Here is a 17,647-nt window from a genome sequence, read left to right as displayed (position 1 = left end):
GTGCTTAAATCAATCTTAATTACTGGTAGGTTTTGCATAAATTCTGAATTTTAAATAATTTTCATGTTTTCCTTTTCCCTCAAATAAATGCGCAGTGCCCGCGTCACTCAGCCACATTCTCCAAGTGGAGCGCGAGGGGACGGAGCTGCGAGAACGAAACAAACAACCGACGTTAGATGAACCTAATCTAGCGTTATTTTTTTTCACCGAATAGGATTGTTTGATTAATAACGATTTGATACGTTATACACGGTAAATCACGATTAAGATATATATTTTTAATTATTAGAAGGTTTAATATTCGGCAGGGAGAGATCTCCCTTTGTGTTTTGCTAGCTAGAGAAGCAGATTAGCTAGCTAACAAGATGAGCTACGGTAGGCCCCCGCCCGACGTCGAGGGCATGACTTCCCTGAAAGTGGACAACTTGACATACCGAACCTCGCCCGAGACCCTCCGCCGCGTGTTCGAAAAGTATGGCCGAGTAGGAGACGTGTACATTCCCCGCGATCGCTACACGAAGGAGAGCAGAGGCTTCGCCTTTGTGCGGTTCCACGACAAGCGGGACGCCGAGGATGCGATGGACGCCATGGATGGGGCCCTGCTCGACGGGCGCGAACTGCGGGTCCAGATGGCCCGCTACGGGCGGCCCCCGGACTCCCACCATGGCGGCGGCGGAGGACGGCGTGGAGGAGCTCCCAGGAGGTACGGGGGTTATGGCCGTCGAAGCGGGAGGTTAAGAGCAGAGCACATGGTTAGATAGTTGCTCTAGCTCTCCTTCAATAGTTTTAACTTACTATGTTAGCGAAGTTAAGCGAACGTTTCCGTGTATTGTGGGACGCTAATGTTGGCTAACGTTAGCTAGGTAGCCATGATGGCTCTAAAACCTGATTTCGAGTCGGCGCTAATGCCATCTAACTTTTGGCTAGCCAAAATTTCTTTGCGGCTCTTTTCTTATTAATGATTAGAATAACGATAAATATTGTGGCTAAATGTTTATGTAACATAAAATTGTGCAAGTCGAAAATAAGACGCATGGTCACATAGCTCGCAACCACCATCAGCACATGGCGCATTCACTCGGTTCCGATTATGTTTTGGTAATGGCGATAATGATTTGTGAGGTTAACCTTAGCTAACTCAACCCACTGAATGTATTCAGCTTTTCCCCCAGCCCGAGGCGTCGTAGACGGAGCCGGTCCCGCAGCAGGAGCAGGTCTCGTTCCCGCAGCCGTTCCCGCTACAGCAGGTCAAGATCCCGCTCCTACTCCCGTTCCAAGTCCCGCTCGCCACAGAGAAAGAAGACAAAGTCCCCATCCCGGTCCCGCTCCAGGTCCAAGTCTCGCTCTAGGGGGAGCCGCACCCCTCCATCCAACAGAGGGTCCAGGTCCAGGTCCAAGAGCCAGCCCAAGTCACCTGCAGATAACAACGCCGGAGGGGAAACCCCATAGATATCAGACAACGGGTAAGTGTGGGGACTTGGGACTTGAAATAATTAAACTTTTTTATCATTGCATTTTGACCTTTAGGTATACCTAGTCTTAGTTATCTGCAGAATAACCTTATATAGAGAGCCCCCTTCCCTGGGCAAGCATTGTGGAGGGTTTTGATATGGGTTGAAAAATGTTTTTCTACTGTAATACCGTCTTCATGTTTGAGAAATGGTTAGATTATGTTGAATATTTAAAAGCACCATAACACTGGGTTTGGCAGTCAAGTCAACGAGCAATTTTCTCGATTTGTAATCTTCAATGTTTGGAGTGATCATGATCGATCATCAATCAATCCTCTCTGCCACCCCCAGTGTTTTGGTTTGATTGCCAGTGTAGTGGAGAGCAGTCAGACCATCATCCATCCAATGTGTATTTTATACAATATATATCCATCTAGACTTTTGAAAAGTTTAGTCTTTTAAAAAAAAAAAAATATATATAAAAAAGGGTAAAACGTAAAAACAAATGTTTATCAACCAATCTGGAATTTTCTCCTCCAAGCTGCGGAATCCTGTTTGCAAAAGAGGAGTGTGTGAGGCAGTGTGGTGAGGAGGAGAAGGAGGAGGCAGTTAGGAGAAGGAGGGGTGTGAGAGCTGCCCGTGGCCGCCTGCTGCAGCTGCCGCGGTGTTGCTATGGAGGGTGTTGCGTTGCTATGGAGCAGGCAGTGGCAGTGTTGGGGTTGGTGTTGAGGTACGTCTGTCTGCTGGTCTCTGGACAGAAGGTCTCTCTGCAGCCCCCCAGGGTCACATTCCTGACCTTGGGGGTGCCGAGGCTGGTACTGTGAACTGAACTAAATCCCAGGTTTGTCTGACTTCTCCCCCACTTGTCAGATTCTCTCACTCCCAATCCCACCACCTATCTCCTCATTTTACACTTTTGTTTGTTTCAAGACCTGTGTTGGTAGTAATCCCTGTGCGTCCACATCCAGGTCAGTCCACATTCTGGCCCTATTTTATGTCCACGCCTCACATAACTATAGTGTGGACAAAGCAAGGAGTCAAGGCAAGTGGGCAATCAGGATTGTTTTGGTGAACTACCCTTTGAGTGGCACCAGACACATGACCTGTGCATTGGGAGTGAGGAGTTGAGATGTTCACAATAACAAGCCATCAGTACCTCATTCCTAGAGATGCATCATCAGATCTAAGGGAACAATCAGATACATGTGTTTCTTTATATCTATTGCCATTGTATCCCTTAACAGTTGTTTATCTTGTCCCTTTCCAGATGAAGACTCCACTGAGAGCGTCATGTTGAAGTCAAAGACTTCCAACGGAGAACTCCCTGTCCATGCAATGATTTCCTGGTGTCAAAGGTTACTATTGTATCTTGTTCTGGAGGCCTCATGTCTCTCTCTCTCTGCTTTTGCGTTTGCCTAGAATTGGCTTTATCTTTTTATTAATATGCGCAATGTTCCTTTTTTCTTAGTGGGCTTATGGGGTTCTAAAGTGATTGTGTTGGGGTTGTTGTCAGTTCTTTTCATTTGTCTAGTCAATATGATGCTTTCAGTCTGTAAAACCCAGGCCTAGCCCAATTAAAATGATGGCCTAGTAAAATAAGGAACTATTGTCGGTGTAAACGCAAGGTCAGTAAGACATCCAACTCCCCAACATGAGGTTTTTTGTTTTGTTAGATAATTTGACAGAACCTAGGATTGATTTACAGGCTTGTGAATTGTTCAATTTGCATTTTCCCCCCTTTTGTCATTCTAATCTTCCCTCTTGTATTTTTTGTGCATTAGGCGCAGTTGTGTAGCAGTTGAGTATTGCTGGTTAGCTGTGTAAGGTGGTGGAGTGTTGCAGTGCTGAATGCTTGGCTGTCCCCAGAGTGCTCCTGAGACAACCGTGCTGTGGTCACCTTAAAATGGCCGCTACAACAAATTCAACCTCTTTAGAATCATCTGCATTTTCCATATTATTTTCAAGAGAAAAATGATTTGGATTCGATGCTTTTTTATTTTTGTGTAAAATTTGTCTTTAACAGGTCCAACAAATTTCTGTCTTGCCCCTGTCTGCATTCCTTCCCCTTCCTGTTAAAGATCCTGTTGTGACTGCTAATAAAGATTCAGTGTTTTGTCTTAACTGTTTACGCCTCTGGTCTCTTATTCAAATTAATGAAGCGGTAGGTAAAATGCAAAACTTTATTCACATGAATAGACAAGCACTTTGCAAGCATGAAGAACCATTGGTATGTACAACAGTGGTTAGAACAGAAAAGAGGAAGCCTGCTCATGCCACTTATCCCCCCGTCTTTAGTGCAATAGTCATCATTTGTATAGTATGACTTCCAGGAAGTGAGGAGCTGGCTAGGTGAGCCCGATTGGCTTGGAACCTCTCCAGTGGAATGTTTTCACATCTCAAGTTCCATTTCTGCAGCAGGGCTTCGATGGACCAGTCAGCGCTGGAAGAGAATGGCAGGTTATTCAGGATAGATACTCGGAATGTGGCTTATGGCACTACATGTGACTAGGCTTTGAAATGTACCTTCAAGATTATTGCATAGTACAGCTGTAGCTGGTTTGAGCGTATTCTGGATTTAGAATTATGCACACAAAAAAAATCTTAGTCTAGCTTTGTAGGGGCTATAGGCTAGAGTACAAGTACCTTCTCTCTTGGTAAGTGGTCCAAAACTGGGCCTGGGGGTTTCTCCTCATGAGAAAGGAAATGGTCACCAGAACATTTTCAAAATCTGTAAGAAAGGTTGCCCATGACAAAAGTCTGTAAGAAAGGTTGCCCATGACAAGATGGTTATACTAAACACTGTTCTAGCGTCTCGTTCTACTCCTCCCCCGCTCACTATATGCATATATCAATGTCTGAAAGGATTCACTCACCCTCTGGCTCATAAAACACATCAGAGCCGAGGATGATGTCCAACGCAGGCAGGAGCACCAGGTCAGGGGAGATCTCTCCCCAGGTGATCCCCACCACGGTGACCTCATCCAGGCTGTTGGCTGCACAAGAGCGTCTGCAGTTCTCCAGACACAGAGGGAACTCGGCACTGTCCGACAGGATTACCCGGGCACCACACTTAGCTGCTACGACACCTGGTAAACTTACACCCGCCCCTAGCTGAGAGCAGAACAGGACATGTTGAGCAAAGGGTTGAAAGAACACGTCTAAGACACGTCTGTGACTCCCACTCTGTCTGATTTAAGCAAATACTGTTGGGTGTGAGTTTGGGTACCTTCGCATTGGTATCAGTGTAGGACTATGGTTTTGGCAGGGTTGGTACAGTAATGTGTGGTCCATTACCTCAAGAACTGTCTTCTGAAGGAGTTCCTTCCTGTGGCTCCACACATACTGAGCCAGAACTACAGCACAGGGCCACACGTACATCCCATACTGTGGATCAAGAACCTGAAACGGGAGGACAGTGTCATGCATTTGGAATTTGACCAGTAGTAGCCTATTATCGATTAACATCTGGTTTCTGGATTGTTGATGTGAGGTAGTGGGCATCCAAAGTACAGAATGCAGAGGACCTGGACACTAATGGTTTTGAAATGGATGCCAAGCAAAGGAAATTCACAAAACCTCAGGGATGGAGACAGTTAGTGATGACCACGTATCCTTGTTTCCTTCAAAAGTGAAAACTTTCTGGACCATGTTTGATATATCAGTAGCACAACTGTCCATCTTTCATGTGTTCCCCTGGTTCATAATACAGTTGCCTAGTTGAGGAATAGGATTATGCACTTTGCCATCTTGGTTCTTTTCGCTCACGACGCCACACCACACATCCATGCGCCACACTCGCAAGCTTCCCTTGTTGATGTCCATGAACGGGAAGTGAAATGTCACATACAGGCGGATAGCCAATCAAATCTGACTATCTCTCTGGCGGGAAGGCGTGTTCAACATTTTGTCCTATCAGCGCTTCACTCTCGAAAGTTCTGTGGCCAACGAGCTTTAGATTGGCCCTCTGTACACTGTCAGCGAACCACGTTTGGTTTGGTTGCGAGGGCACTGCTCCCGCTAAGCTAGCCAGTTAGCTAGGTGATTCTTGTTTATTTCTTCAACCACGAACTGCTCACTAGCCTTAAAATTGTTCTCAAACACGTCTTTCGTATAGGCCCGACTCATTGTATCTACTAACCACACGAGACACTCCTCTGACTAAACCGCCACTACTGTATAGTACTACTAGCAGTTTCGCTGGCTATCTATCTAACGTTAGCTCGGCACGCAAGCGAATGTGTTTGCCCACACAAACCAGTTAAGCTGTCTAGCTAACTCAGGACAACTCACATTTTTCTAACGGAGGAATGAATCATAAGAGTAAGAAGAGGATCAAAGAGGCCAAACGGAGCGCCAGGCCCGAACTCAAGGACTCTTTAGACTGGGCCAAACACAATTATCACGAGACTTTCGACCTATCTCACCGGACAGTGAAGGTAAACTGTCAGCCAGCGGACTAGCTATGTCGTGCTAACATGCTAGCAAGCAGCTCCCAGCACGTTTCACGTTACAAAATCTGTGCGGATGGTCACGTAGGCTAGGGCTGCGCTGTACAGTATAGGCACTACACTATACTATACTACATGGCTCGAACATTTAACTTGACAAAACTGATACTAGCATGTCAAGATTGTTATTTTAGATTGAAGTAACGTTAACGTTATAATGAACAGAACCGATTTTCTCCCAGAATCAACAGTAACATCTGAATCACCAGTTTGCTTGAGTTGTTTAGTTTACAGTAACATGCATTCTTTGTTGCATAAGGAACCTCCAACAAAGCTAGTCAAGGCCAACAGGTAGTCAGGCTCATTGCTCACGGTAGCCAGGCTTATCAGCTCAAGTTCAGAGACCCAATGTAGTGTTGGCCTTAACTGATGTATTCAATGTTAGTATTTAAATGTCTAAGCCTCAAAATAACTGTATAACCATATCAAATGGTATAGCAGTAACCAAGCCTGTCTGATTACTGACAAGTGTATTCAGTGTTAATATTCAATTGGCTAAACTTACTATCTTTTATAGTGCGTTCATTGTATAAGCATATTCAAACAGTATGCCAGTAATGTTAGGCCTGTCCTATGTCTGATAACAGTGAATACTAGGGTAGCACTGAAGGTGTTGGATGCCAAGAAGTTTAGAGGCTGGAGATTTGATATTGTCCCTGAAGTGTTCAGAAGGGCCGTTATGTGTGCTTGGACTGACTAAGAATATCCATGGTACACCGATCTCAAGGTGTTTGGAGCCGGCCGACCTAAAGGTCAACAACCCAATACAGGTTAATGTCATCCCCCAGCTCCACTTCTTTATCTGGAAGGCCTTCGCTCATCTCCTTAAAATTGAGATTTCCTGAAGCTACTAGAGCCCGACCGATAGGGACTTTTGTGACCGATACCGATAACCGATTATAGAGCGGGGAAAATCACAGATAACCGATATACAGCCGATATAGTGAATTTTTGAGCTGGAATGAAAACTGGCCTTTTTCTGTGTGGATTGTGCAACGATTTTGCACCGATATGATTATGCAAAGGTACAGTCCCAGTGACAGTAGTACAGAGACAGCTGCTTTCTTAAACCAATGACTTTAAGTTTATTCAGAACTTAAGAAAAGGAGTAGTGGAAGTGGAGTGACACAGACACAACAATACCAGCACCATTGGCATCACAGTTTGGCATATAAACAAAAATAAAATAAATATTGTAGCAGGCTAGCAGCTAAATAATACTGTAAGTAGTGTAAAATAAAGCATTACACTAGGGTTTAACAGACCCAAGACATGTACTTTTGCATACATTTTATTTTTCCTATTGGTGTGTATCGGAAGACATTTTACCGATACCGATATGACCCGAAATGGCCAAATGAGGCCATATCGGTGACCGATAATCGGTCGGCCGCTAGAAGCTACAGTATCTCTCTCAGACCCTCGCTTTGCTTTCCGTGCGATAGTGGAAGTGGTTGTGTTTTGTGCTGATGAGAGAAGCTCAAATGAAAGAAATGTAGCTGGATTATTTACACACACACACACACACACACACACACACACACACACACTCACCAGCCTCTGTTATCTCTGCTCCTCTCATGACTACTCTCTCCTGTATGTGTATAAAACTCATCATCTGCCTTTCCCCAGCACTGGGGCTGCCGGTGCTGCTTGTCCTTAAGGCTTTACTGACGACGATGGTTTCACTGACTGGAGACAAATTGACTTAGCGTTAAGTCGCTTATATAAAAGCATCGGCTGAATGACTAAAACGTCAAATGTCCCCCCCCTCCCCCAAAGGACAATGTGGAGCGCGTGGACACCCTGCGCATCACCCCGGAGGAGTTCATCCAGCGCTTCGAGCGGCCCTACAAGCCGGTGGTGCTGCTCAACTGTCAGGTACTTGTGCTATACAGTATAAATAAAGACTGATTGATTGATTGATTGATTGATTGATTTGATTGATTGATTGATTGATTGAGGTACGGCCGCTCCTATATACTCCAGCTCTGGAGCTTCTCTCTCAGGTCCTAACTCAGGCATGTCTGCCTACCCGAGAGACCTAGGCCTGTACGGGGACATTTAGTATTAATAATCATGTATTTATTTATTAAATACATGGAGGGGGGGAGGTAGGGGGTGGATGAAGCTGTCCTCGTCCACAGCAAGGATGGCTCAGGAGGCAGAGCGCCCAGTGACCGCAGGGTCCGGCTCCTCCTGGCGACATGGCGAAGTGTCCTTGAGCAAGACACCGAACCCCAAATTGTTCCCAATGAGCAGACTAGCACCGTTTGCATGGCAGCTGCCGCCATTGGCATGCAAATGTGTGTGTGAACGGGTGAATGAGAGGCCTTCATCGTAAAGCGCTATATAACTGCAGTCCATTTACCACAAGTGGTGCGTCCGCCGGGGCTTGATGTACAATATCAGCTACATAAACACTATTTAACCGCCCTAACGCCCCCCCCCACCCCCCTTCCAGGACACCTGGCCGGCTCGCGAGAAGTGGACGTTGGAGCGTCTGAAGCGCAAGTACCGCAACCAGAAGTTCAAGTGCGGGGAGGACAACGACGGCTACTCGGTGAAGATGAAGATGAAGTACTACGTGGAGTACCTGGAGACGACGCGCGACGACAGCCCGCTCTACATCTTCGACAGCAGCTACGGCGAGCACGCCAAGCGCCGCAAGCTGCTGGACGACTACCAGGTGCCCGTGTTCTTCCGGGACGACCTGTTCCAGTTCGCCGGGGAGAAACGCAGGCCTCCGTACAAGTAAGGCTCCTCCAGGTGTTCCCGACCGCCGATGTCTGCAACCCTTCGGGGAGGAATAGACGGCCTATATAGCCTAGAACCCGTTAGAAAGGCCTGGGGCCGGTTTGTACAAAACATCTTAAGTTTTCCCCTTAAGTATGACCCTTAAGGGTTCATTTCCCCTTAGTTAAGGGAATTACTTAAGAGTGTTGCACAGAATCCCTTACAAGGTTTCCTTAGCTAAGGAGAAACGTTAAGGGGTTTCATACAAGGAAAGAGATTTTACAGCAGTAAAATTGTAGTTTCCATGGTGACCATTGGTTTGCTTGCACGTGACCGGCTATCTGACTGCACTGGAACGTCCTGCGACGCTGTGAGGAAAAAAATGGACTGTTGATCAAATCTGTAATGATGAATGAATGTATGAAATATCAGTTGCTCCTCACTAAGAGTGTCTAGTGGGTTCTCCCTGTCGCGGAACACTCTTCTTGGGACAGGATTTCCATCGTTTATGTTCATAAACGCAGCCATGTGACTTAGCTAAGGTTGGGGTAGAGGTCCCCTACGTTTTTTCCCTTATTTTGCTTGCTAAGGTCTTTTGTACAACACCTTAACAGACTTTAAGGGACTCCTTAAGTATTAGACCGAGATGAGTAGAAAACCTTAAATACTTGAGGGACATCTTAAGGAAACCATAAGGGGAATACTTAAGGGTGTTTGTGCAACAGATTTTATTTTAAGGAAACCTTAAGTCAGAACTTAAGGGAAATATTAACTTAAGGTGTTTTGTGCAACCGGCCCCTGGGTCTTAAACGTCTCCCTAACCCTGATCATCTCCGTCCTCCCAGGTGGTTTGTGATGGGCCCCGGCCGGTCTGGGACCGGCATCCACATCGACCCCTTGGGCACGAGTGCCTGGAACGCCCTGGTTCAAGGCCACAAGCGCTGGTGTCTGTTCCCCACGCACACGCCACGGGAGCTCATCAAGGTGACCTTTGAACTGTTGTGTCACACGGTGACGACTGTAGTGTTACTACTTCCTGGTGTTTATTGGGGGTGGGGGGGTGGGGGTTGTGTTGCACAACCAACCGTTGCACAAGAGTAATCAAAGTCAACTGTATTTATATAGCACTGTTCATACAAGTAAATGTAGAAAATAGTGCTGTACATAATAAATAAATACAGTTAAAATAGTAGATAAGTAGCTTGTGTGACAAGTATGCCATTGTATCATTCATGAACAGGGATTCCAGTCATTGTGACCACCATGTTTGGCTATATAAAAGTCCATTATCACTCTAGGTAGGGCCGTGACGGTATGGATATTTTAGTTTTTTACCGCAGTGAAAGAGCAACGTATACTCGCGGTTTACTGCTCTGCAGAAATAAATAAATAATAATAATAATTTTAGAAATAAGAATATCGGCATGACAATAATTTTTTCCTACAAATGCGCCATATTGCCTCGTCCAAATTCGCCGGCTGCCCCTTTGCCGTCTGGCCCAAAGCCAAAATGTGCCCAAATAGACGACGCGCCATACGTAACACATGGCTTAGGAACTAGATTCACATCCGTGGCCATTGTTGAACTGAATAATGTCAACAAGCTAGCGCCTGTATGCTCATTCTCTGGCTCAATTCCAATTCAAAGCCCTTGCACCTACAAATAGGATGGAAGACAGTCGATGATGATGGACTGTTCTCCCTCACACACACAAAGCTGAAGTGACTCGTTTTGTTATCCCAGAAGCCCCTTGCACTGTTGAACTTAATAGGATGGAAGACAGTTAATGAGAACTAAACAAGGATTATTGTGTTAGTAGGCTTACAATTCATATCACACACCATATGCACTCCTGTAACTGTCACCAGCAAAAAATAAATAATATAATGAGAGAAATTGCGATGATGACGTTAATGAGCTCGGCGCTGTGGTAGGCGTCACATGACCGTGGTGTTAATGCGCTCGGTGCCGTGGTAGGCGTCACATGACCGTGGTGTTAATGCGCTCGGCGCCATGGTAGGCGTCACATGACCGCGCTGTTGTGGTGATACGGTTAACCTCAGCCCTACTATGTGACTTTGTTCCTTTTTCCACACAAGCACACGTTTTTGTTCGCTACACGAGGCAGTACTGTTGTGGACGGACATGTCAAGTTGAAAGTGAACGCGTTGAGGAATTGATACTTGCATACAGACAACTAACTGATTGTTAAAATGGTAAAGTAACTGGCATTGAAACTGTCGAGTGACTTCCAGAATCTTCCGCTTGGTGTTTTTTGGGGGAAGAAGCCTAATCTGTGTGTGTGCGTGTGTCTGTCTGTCTGTCTGTCTCTGTCTGTCTGTCTGTCTCTGTCTGTCTCTGTCTGTCTGTCTGTCTGTCTGTCTGTCTGTCTGTCTGTCTGTCTGTCTGTCTCTGTCTGTCTGTCTGTCTGTCTGTCTGTCTGTCTGTCTGTCTGTGTGCGTATGTGTGCGTGTGTATGTGCGTGTGTGTCGGTGCGCCCCCAGGTGACTAGAGAGGATGGAGGGAACCAGCAAGACGAGGCCATCACCTGGTTCAGTGTGGTCTACCCCCGCACGCAGCAGCCCACCTGGCCCGCCGAGTTCCGCCCCCTGGAGATCCTACAGGGGCCCGGGGAGACCGTATTCGTGCCTGGTCAGTGTGTGTGTGTGTGTGTGTGTGTGTGCGCATTTGTGTCGGGTGGGGTGGTGTGTGTTTGTGTGTCTGAATGAGTAATATTTAGTCAAAGACAGAATCTATAGTGTTTGTTATTTTGCACCCCGCCAGGTCTTCACAACAGCTGACTGTAGTCTAGGAGCGAGTCATTAGTTGGAACAGCATGTGGGCATTCATACAGGCCAGGCCTTCCACACTCACCCCCTGCTGTTATACACGGCCCCACACACCCCCTGGGCACAGAACAGAGGAGCGGTTTGTGGTGTTTGAGTGCAGCTCGGCAGCCTGGACAGAAGGAGCAGCTCCGGGGCCGTTGGATCTCAACCAAATCTGACTAGAACCAAAATGTGCGTTTTTGATATTAAAAAAAACAGACCAGACTGGTTTGAACTGGTTTCCCAGGGCATGGAGAAGACGCCTGGTTTTGAACTGTAACGTTATTATAAGATGCCGAGCTACAGTATATATCCCTCCTCTCACTGTTCACGCATAGCAATCGAGTGGATCTATAATAAACCCCAAACAAACACAGACAGATACTTGTTGAAGGATAGCACAAGGGCATGTGCCCAGAATGAGCCCTCTTGATGGATAATCTCCATTCACGTCATGTAGAGTAGTCCAGGATTAGGATTACATTGGAAAACCCAACAGACAACAAACAAGGAGAGAGAGGGCTAGGCTACTTGGTTCTAGCACAGAACTAAGCACAGTGCGGCTGACATGTTCATAACTAGAATGCTAGTTCGTACTAACACTGCTGACAGTGCAGATGAACCAGAGTGCTAGTTGGTACTAGACAAATGTAGTTCAGCTGAAGAGTTGAGAGACACACTTAAGACACACAGACAAGACCCAATCATGGACGTGGAGACAGACGAGCTGTACCGATAGCAGGCATTTCAGCGCCGGCAAATTGACCCGGTCCTGCTCCAGAGAGACAGTGGTAACGAGTGACCCATATTCCTCAGACTAATACCGGCCCGGTGTGGCTTTAACACTGGGGACCTGACAGGATTAGGCACTTAGCTCTGTTGGGTCTGGCACAGAACCTTCCTGTTGACTCCTCCTCTCAAGCCGATGACATCAACAGGAGGACAACAAGAGTCTTAGTTACAACGCAGCCTAGGGAGAAGGTCGCTTTTTATAGAGCTGTCTCTAACTGTCTCTAGCTATCACCCTGACGAGGCAGTCTGTGGCGTCCACTGTTTATCCCTCTCCTTCTCTGTTACATAAGCCACGCCCTCTTGTCCTCTGTGCTCCTAACAAAGACTTTGTTAGCTTTGTAAGAAGCCCACTACCAGGTCCGGTCCGCTCGTCTGTGCTGGGCGTTCCTGTGTGGGTGTTTATAACGGGGTTTTTTTTTTTTTTTTTTCGCCAAACCAAAATGGCTTTCATGCGACAAAGCATTGTTTTACTATCAAGTTCCATTCCAGGGCTGCCAAGCGTGACTGCATCTTATTCAGGCCAGTTTAGTAACAAGCCCAGCTCTCTCTCTCTCTCTCTCTCTCTCTCTCTCTCTCTCTCTCTCTCTCTCTCTCTCTCTCTCTCTCTCTCTCTCTCTCTCCCTCCCTCCCTCCCTCCCTCCCTCCCTCTCTATCCTGTCTTACCTGTGTGTGTGTGTGTGTGTGTGTGTGTGTGTGTGTGTGTGTGTGTGTGTGTGTGTGTGTGTGTGTGTGTGTGTGTGTGTGTGTGTGTGTGTGTGTGTGTGTGTGTGTGTGTGTGTGTGTGTGTGTGTGTGTGTGTGTGTGTGTCTCTCTCTCTCCCCAGGAGGCTGGTGGCACGTGGTTCTGAACCTGGACAGCACCATCGCTGTGACCCAGAACTTCGCCAGCACCACCAACTTCCCCATCGTCTGGCACAAGACCGTCCGCGGCAGACCCAAACTTTCACGCAAGTGGTACCGGTAAGTACACACATGCACACACACTCATACACACACACACGAACGTTGGCACCAACACACAGCTGTAGAGAGCTGTGCAGAGTGTGTGGTGACAGGTATGTGTAATGGTAGTAGTACATGGAGGGGTCCTGATGCCTATAGAACTGTCTTTGTAGATGCCTGTGGGGGGAGGGTGGGGGTTTGTATTTCTGCAGGACTGTACATGGCTCTGTGTGGGGGGGTAGGTTGTAAGGAATAGGACAGACAGTGTTCAGCACATGTAGTACGCCCCTGTAAATAGCACCACTGCTCCACACAGATGGTTTTTATAGGTAGTGTATGTATATCATATGTGTGTCGTGACTCTCTCCGTCTCTCTCCTGTCCTCTCTCTCTCTCCTGTCCTCTCCCTCTCTCTCCGTCTCTCTCCTGTCCTCTCCCTCTCTCTCTGTCTCTCTCCTGTCCTCTCTCTCTCTCCTGTCCTCTCCCTCTCTCTCTGTCTCTCTCCTGTCCTCTCTCCCTCTCTCTCTGTCTCTCTCCTGTCCTCTCTCTCTCTCTCTCCCTCTCTCTCCTGTCCTCTCTCCCTCTCTTTCTGTCTCTCTCTCTCTCCCCCTCTCCTGTCCTCCCCCCCTCCTCCCCCTCTCTCAGGGTTCTGAAGACGGAGAGGCCAGAGCTGGCAGCACTGGCCGACAGGGTGGACCTGCAGGAGTCCACCGGCATCGCCTCTGACAGCTCCAGCGACTCCTCCTCTTCCTCCAGCTCTTCCTCCTCCGACTCCGACTCGGACGTACGGCCTGTGCCCTGAACACACACACACACATGCGCACAGATACACACGTGCACAGATACAAGCACACATGCACAGATACAAACACATGCACAGATACACACACACATACACAGATACACGGGCACATGCACACAGATACACACACCCATACACATGCACACACACATGCAACGTCACACACACACACTGATTGAGGTGCTCACACAGCCCAGTCCTCCAGCCCCCTTGTGCGGGGTCCCTGGGTGGGGGTGGGGGTGGGGGTGTAGGGTAGCATGGGGGGGCAGACACCTGTCTTTTTCATGGGTACAAGACACACGTGACATGAACACACAAGTAACATGTAACCACACACGCTTGTCCTACAGAAATACACTCATGTAGAGGAGAAAAACTGTCTTTCTATCTCTCTCTCTCTCATTCTCACACACCCACTCTCTCTCTCTCTGTCCCTCCCTCCCTCCCTCAAACTGTGTCTACGTGCGCGTGTGCGTGCGAGCCTATAAACGTGTCTGGGTGATAATGGTGCACTAAAAGCTCTCCCGGCGCCCTCAGCGCGGCCCTCCCTGGCTGTCAGACCAGCTCTCAGGGGGGGGGAGGGGGCGTGGGCGGACCCTTGGAAGTCAGTTGGCGCTGGCAGACCCTGGTCAGAGCTGTGTTAGGATACCATGTTCTGCTGACTGGTTGTTTCTCTGGAACCCGAGCACACCGCTGGTACAAACAATACTAGCGCTCTCTCAGACATGAACGCACAGGGTGGCGTTGCTCATGAGATCACATGAGCTGTGTACACAAGCCCGCCGTCGTCTCGAAACCGCCACCGAGTGCAACGGTCTGTGATGAACGCAGACGTTAAAGGAGACAGTGTAGAAGTTGTGAGAGGAGAAGGCCCCACCCCCCCCACTATCTCTCTCTCTCTCTACCTCTCTCTCTCCACTGTGACAGCTGGATCATGGCCGTCAACAGGAGCTGTGTCTATATGTAGCATGTTGAATCTATATGTAGCATGTTGAATTGGAGACGGGTGCATGTGTGCATGTTGAACAGATGAACATGCGACCTTATTATGTAATGTAATAATATCTGTGTCTCACTCCCAGTAAGAGCACACATCTTTGCTAACCTCCCCCTCTCTTCCTGCTTTCTCCTCGCTCCCCTCCTCTTCACCTGCTTTCCCTCTCCCATCTCCTCCTCTCTCCTCTTCTCCCCTCCCCTCTCTTTCCTCCTCTCTCCTCTTCTCCCCTCCCCTCTCTCTCCTCTCCCTCCTCCTCTCTCTCCTCCCCTCCCCTCTCTTTCCTCCTCTCTCCTCTCCTCCCCTCCCCTCTCTCTCCTCTCCCTCCTCACTCTCCTCCCCTCCCCTCTCTTTCATCCCCTCCCCTCTCTCTCCTCTCCTCTTCTCCCCTCACCTCTCTCTCCGTCCTCTCTCTCTTCTCACCTCCCCTCTCTCTCCTCCCTCCTCCTCTCTCTTCTCCCCTCCCTCCTCTCTCCTCCCCTCCCCCCTCTCTCATCCTCTCTCTCCTCCCCTCCCCCTCTCTCTCCCCCCTCTCTCATCCTCTCTCTCCTCCCCTCCCCCTCTCTCTCCCCCCCTCCCCCCTCTCATCCTCTCCCTCCTCCTCTCTCTCCTCCCCTCCCCCCTCTCTCCTCCTCTCTCTCCTCCTCTCCTCCCAGCAGGCGGGGTCGGGGTCAGAGGGCGACGCCATGACTCACAAGCGCAAGAAGAGGAAGACGTGCGGAACGGTCGCCAACGGAGACTCCACCACGCAGGACGACTGCGTCAACAAGGAGCGCAGCTCTTCCCGGTGACCCCGCCCCACGACCCCCGTAGCCCCGCCCCCCCACGCTCCACTACCATTCTAACCGAGTTGATGACAATCGTCTCGTCCGTCCTCTGGAGATTCAGATCCCTTATTGGAGCAAAATGGGTGGTTTGTTGGAATTGGGACTGTTGGTTTTCTCACAGGCCTAGTGAAATCACTATATATATACATTGTATATACGCACAGTATATAATTCTGCGCAAAACATCGACTGCGACAGGGTGTGACCTATGTGATTTTTTACGTAGGCCATTTACTGAGCTCCCATGGGGCCCAGCGAGGTGAGAGCGTGGGGGAGTTTGTCTCAAGAGGCACCGTTCAGGCAGAGTCCTGTTTTCTGTAGACCCCGATACCGAGCAGAACCCGGGGTCTCCCCTCAGGCCAGGAGGGAGCAGGTGTAGAACATCGCATCAACAGAACATCACATCAACAGAACCGAGGAACACGAAAAGAAGGAAGTGTCGCACGCGTCAGCCGCACTACAGAGAGCCGCTCCTAGGGAATACGGGCTCCACTATGGCTCCCAGTGTAGCAGTAGTTCAGAATTTATGACGCCTTCTCTCTTTTTCTGTTCCTCGACTGGAACAGGGAAGTTAGGATTATTTACAGCTTCTGTCTGACATTAACAAAACAGCCCCTCAGAAGCAGCCTGTAAGAGAAACAGTCTGGCTAGCTCATCTCTGGAGCCAGAGGGTCACATTAGACTGCAGAACGACAAACATCTACAGAAACAATTTTCACTCACTCTGAGAATTGTAACTTAAAACACTTTTGGAAACTGTCACCCCTTTAGCCAGTGCTACTCTGTAAGATAGTGTGCCATATGCTGCTAATCTGTTACGGTGACCCCGACAGTTAAATCAAATCACCCAGGTCGGTGAGACTCATATAATCTAGTTATATGATGATCCTTGACTAGTCTTTCTCTCACTCCCAGTAGTCACACCGTATTATCTGGTCTGGATCAGTAGGGGGCGCCAGAGCTGGGAATTGAGACATGGCAGGGGAGGCGTGGCACCCTCAGTTTCTAGTTTTTTTTCTTCTGAGCAATCAGTTTTTATATGCGGGAGCAAACAGTTGGTGACAGATCACAGACGTTCAAAGTACACGGTTTAATCTACTATGGGTTCGGTCGTGTGGTCATATTATTATGTTATACATTCTTGAAGCGATTCGCCAGCTTTCCCTGTGATTTCTATACAGTGTGTAGGTTACTCCACAGCTAAAGCGAATAATGTGCATATATAACCGTCAAAGTTCAACCAGCTGAACTGACGTGAATGATAAGAGATTTTATTCCTGCTTTTGTATAGCTTATGTTCTGCGGTGTTGAAAACATGGAGTCAAGTGTCATACTGGTGGTTTAGTGCTTTAAAATGGTGGGCTTGTCATCTAATATGAGGACTAGTCCTTCAGAACAACGTGGGTGTCTTCTGTATGTGCATCAGTGCAGTTCATGGCTTCATCCTTGTGGCTAAAACTAAAGTGCCTGTTAGTGACTCTGTCGTTGGAGAGAGAGAGAGAGAGAGAGAGGGGGGGGGGGGGGGGGGGGGGGAGAGAGAGTGTGAGAGAGAGGGAGACTGCCTCTGTGGGTGAGCATCCTAAGGTGTGTGTGCTCCCCTCCTGAGTGGACCAGGGGGTGGGTCACATGGTGCCTCCCGTCCACTAGGCTGGTGGGGGGTCCATGATCCCAACACTGGAGAGGTGTCCTCTCCTCATAAACCTCCGCTTTCTCCTCTCACCACACCTCTGTGATCCCTCGGCTCCTCTCTCCTCTCCTCACTTTTCTT

General features: G+C 48.3%; 3 protein-coding genes across 7 annotated transcripts; 2 read left to right on the top strand and 1 right to left on the bottom strand.

The window, feature by feature from the left end:
• The first annotated feature begins 129 nt into the window (after positions 1-129).
• On the top strand, positions 130-3,575 carry srsf2b (serine and arginine rich splicing factor 2b). 5 transcript variants are annotated; one of them, XR_014630773.1, is made up of 4 exons: positions 130-703; positions 1,161-1,463; positions 2,719-2,806; positions 3,233-3,575. XR_014630773.1 is itself a non-coding variant. In XM_084449019.1 (3 exons), the coding sequence occupies exons 1-2, from the start codon at positions 366-368 to the stop codon at positions 1,447-1,449; spliced, it is 627 nt and encodes a 208-aa protein (XP_084305145.1). In that variant the 5' UTR covers positions 130-365; the 3' UTR covers positions 1,450-1,463; positions 2,719-3,575. The 5 variants fall into 5 exon arrangements, 3 of the variants coding, with proteins under 3 accessions (XP_084305145.1, XP_084305146.1, XP_084305147.1); XR_014630774.1 differs by having other exon boundaries at positions 1,161-2,806; XM_084449019.1 differs by having other exon boundaries at positions 2,719-3,575.
• Positions 3,576-3,728: 153 nt separating this feature from the next.
• mettl23 (methyltransferase 23, arginine) lies at positions 3,729-4,829 on the bottom strand (the record flags this gene model as incomplete). The annotated part of the gene is made up of 4 exons (XM_084448469.1): positions 3,729-3,891; positions 4,095-4,179; positions 4,325-4,562; positions 4,746-4,829. The coding sequence occupies 4 exons, from the start codon at positions 4,827-4,829 to the stop codon at positions 3,729-3,731; spliced, it is 570 nt and encodes a 189-aa protein (XP_084304595.1).
• A 510-nt stretch (positions 4,830-5,339) lies between these two features.
• On the top strand, positions 5,340-17,370 carry jmjd6 (jumonji domain containing 6, arginine demethylase and lysine hydroxylase). The gene is made up of 8 exons (XM_084449031.1): positions 5,340-5,887; positions 7,742-7,840; positions 8,424-8,713; positions 9,541-9,679; positions 11,201-11,348; positions 13,140-13,275; positions 13,902-14,040; positions 15,712-17,370. The coding sequence occupies exons 1-8, from the start codon at positions 5,759-5,761 to the stop codon at positions 15,841-15,843; spliced, it is 1,212 nt and encodes a 403-aa protein (XP_084305157.1). The 5' UTR covers positions 5,340-5,758; the 3' UTR covers positions 15,844-17,370.
• The last annotated feature ends 277 nt before the right edge of the window (positions 17,371-17,647 follow it).

This window comes from Borostomias antarcticus (assembly GCF_949987555.1).
Source record: "Borostomias antarcticus genome assembly, chromosome: 14".
NCBI classification, from domain to species: domain Eukaryota; kingdom Metazoa; phylum Chordata; class Actinopteri; order Stomiiformes; family Stomiidae; genus Borostomias; species Borostomias antarcticus.
Note: the sequence above shows the minus strand (reverse complement) of the source record. Positions and strands in the feature narration are given on the sequence as shown.

What these genes read in the sequence shown, in the direction of transcription:
- srsf2b (XM_084449019.1), top strand. Translation starts at nt 366, where the DNA reads ATGAGCTACGGTAGGCCCCCGCCCGACGTCGAGGGCATGACTTCCCTG. An exon ending in CGTGGAGGAGCTCCCAGGAG is followed by an intron (nt 704 to 1,160) that starts GTACGGGGGTTA and finishes GAATGTATTCAG; the next exon opens with CTTTTCCCCCAGCCCGAGGC.
- jmjd6 (XM_084449031.1), top strand. Translation starts at nt 5,759, where the DNA reads ATGAATCATAAGAGTAAGAAGAGGATCAAAGAGGCCAAACGGAGCGCC. An exon ending in CGCCACGGGAGCTCATCAAG is followed by an intron (nt 9,680 to 11,200) that starts GTGACCTTTGAA and finishes GTGCGCCCCCAG; the next exon opens with GTGACTAGAGAGGATGGAGG. An exon ending in GGAGACCGTATTCGTGCCTG is followed by an intron (nt 11,349 to 13,139) that starts GTCAGTGTGTGT and finishes CTCTCTCCCCAG; the next exon opens with GAGGCTGGTGGCACGTGGTT.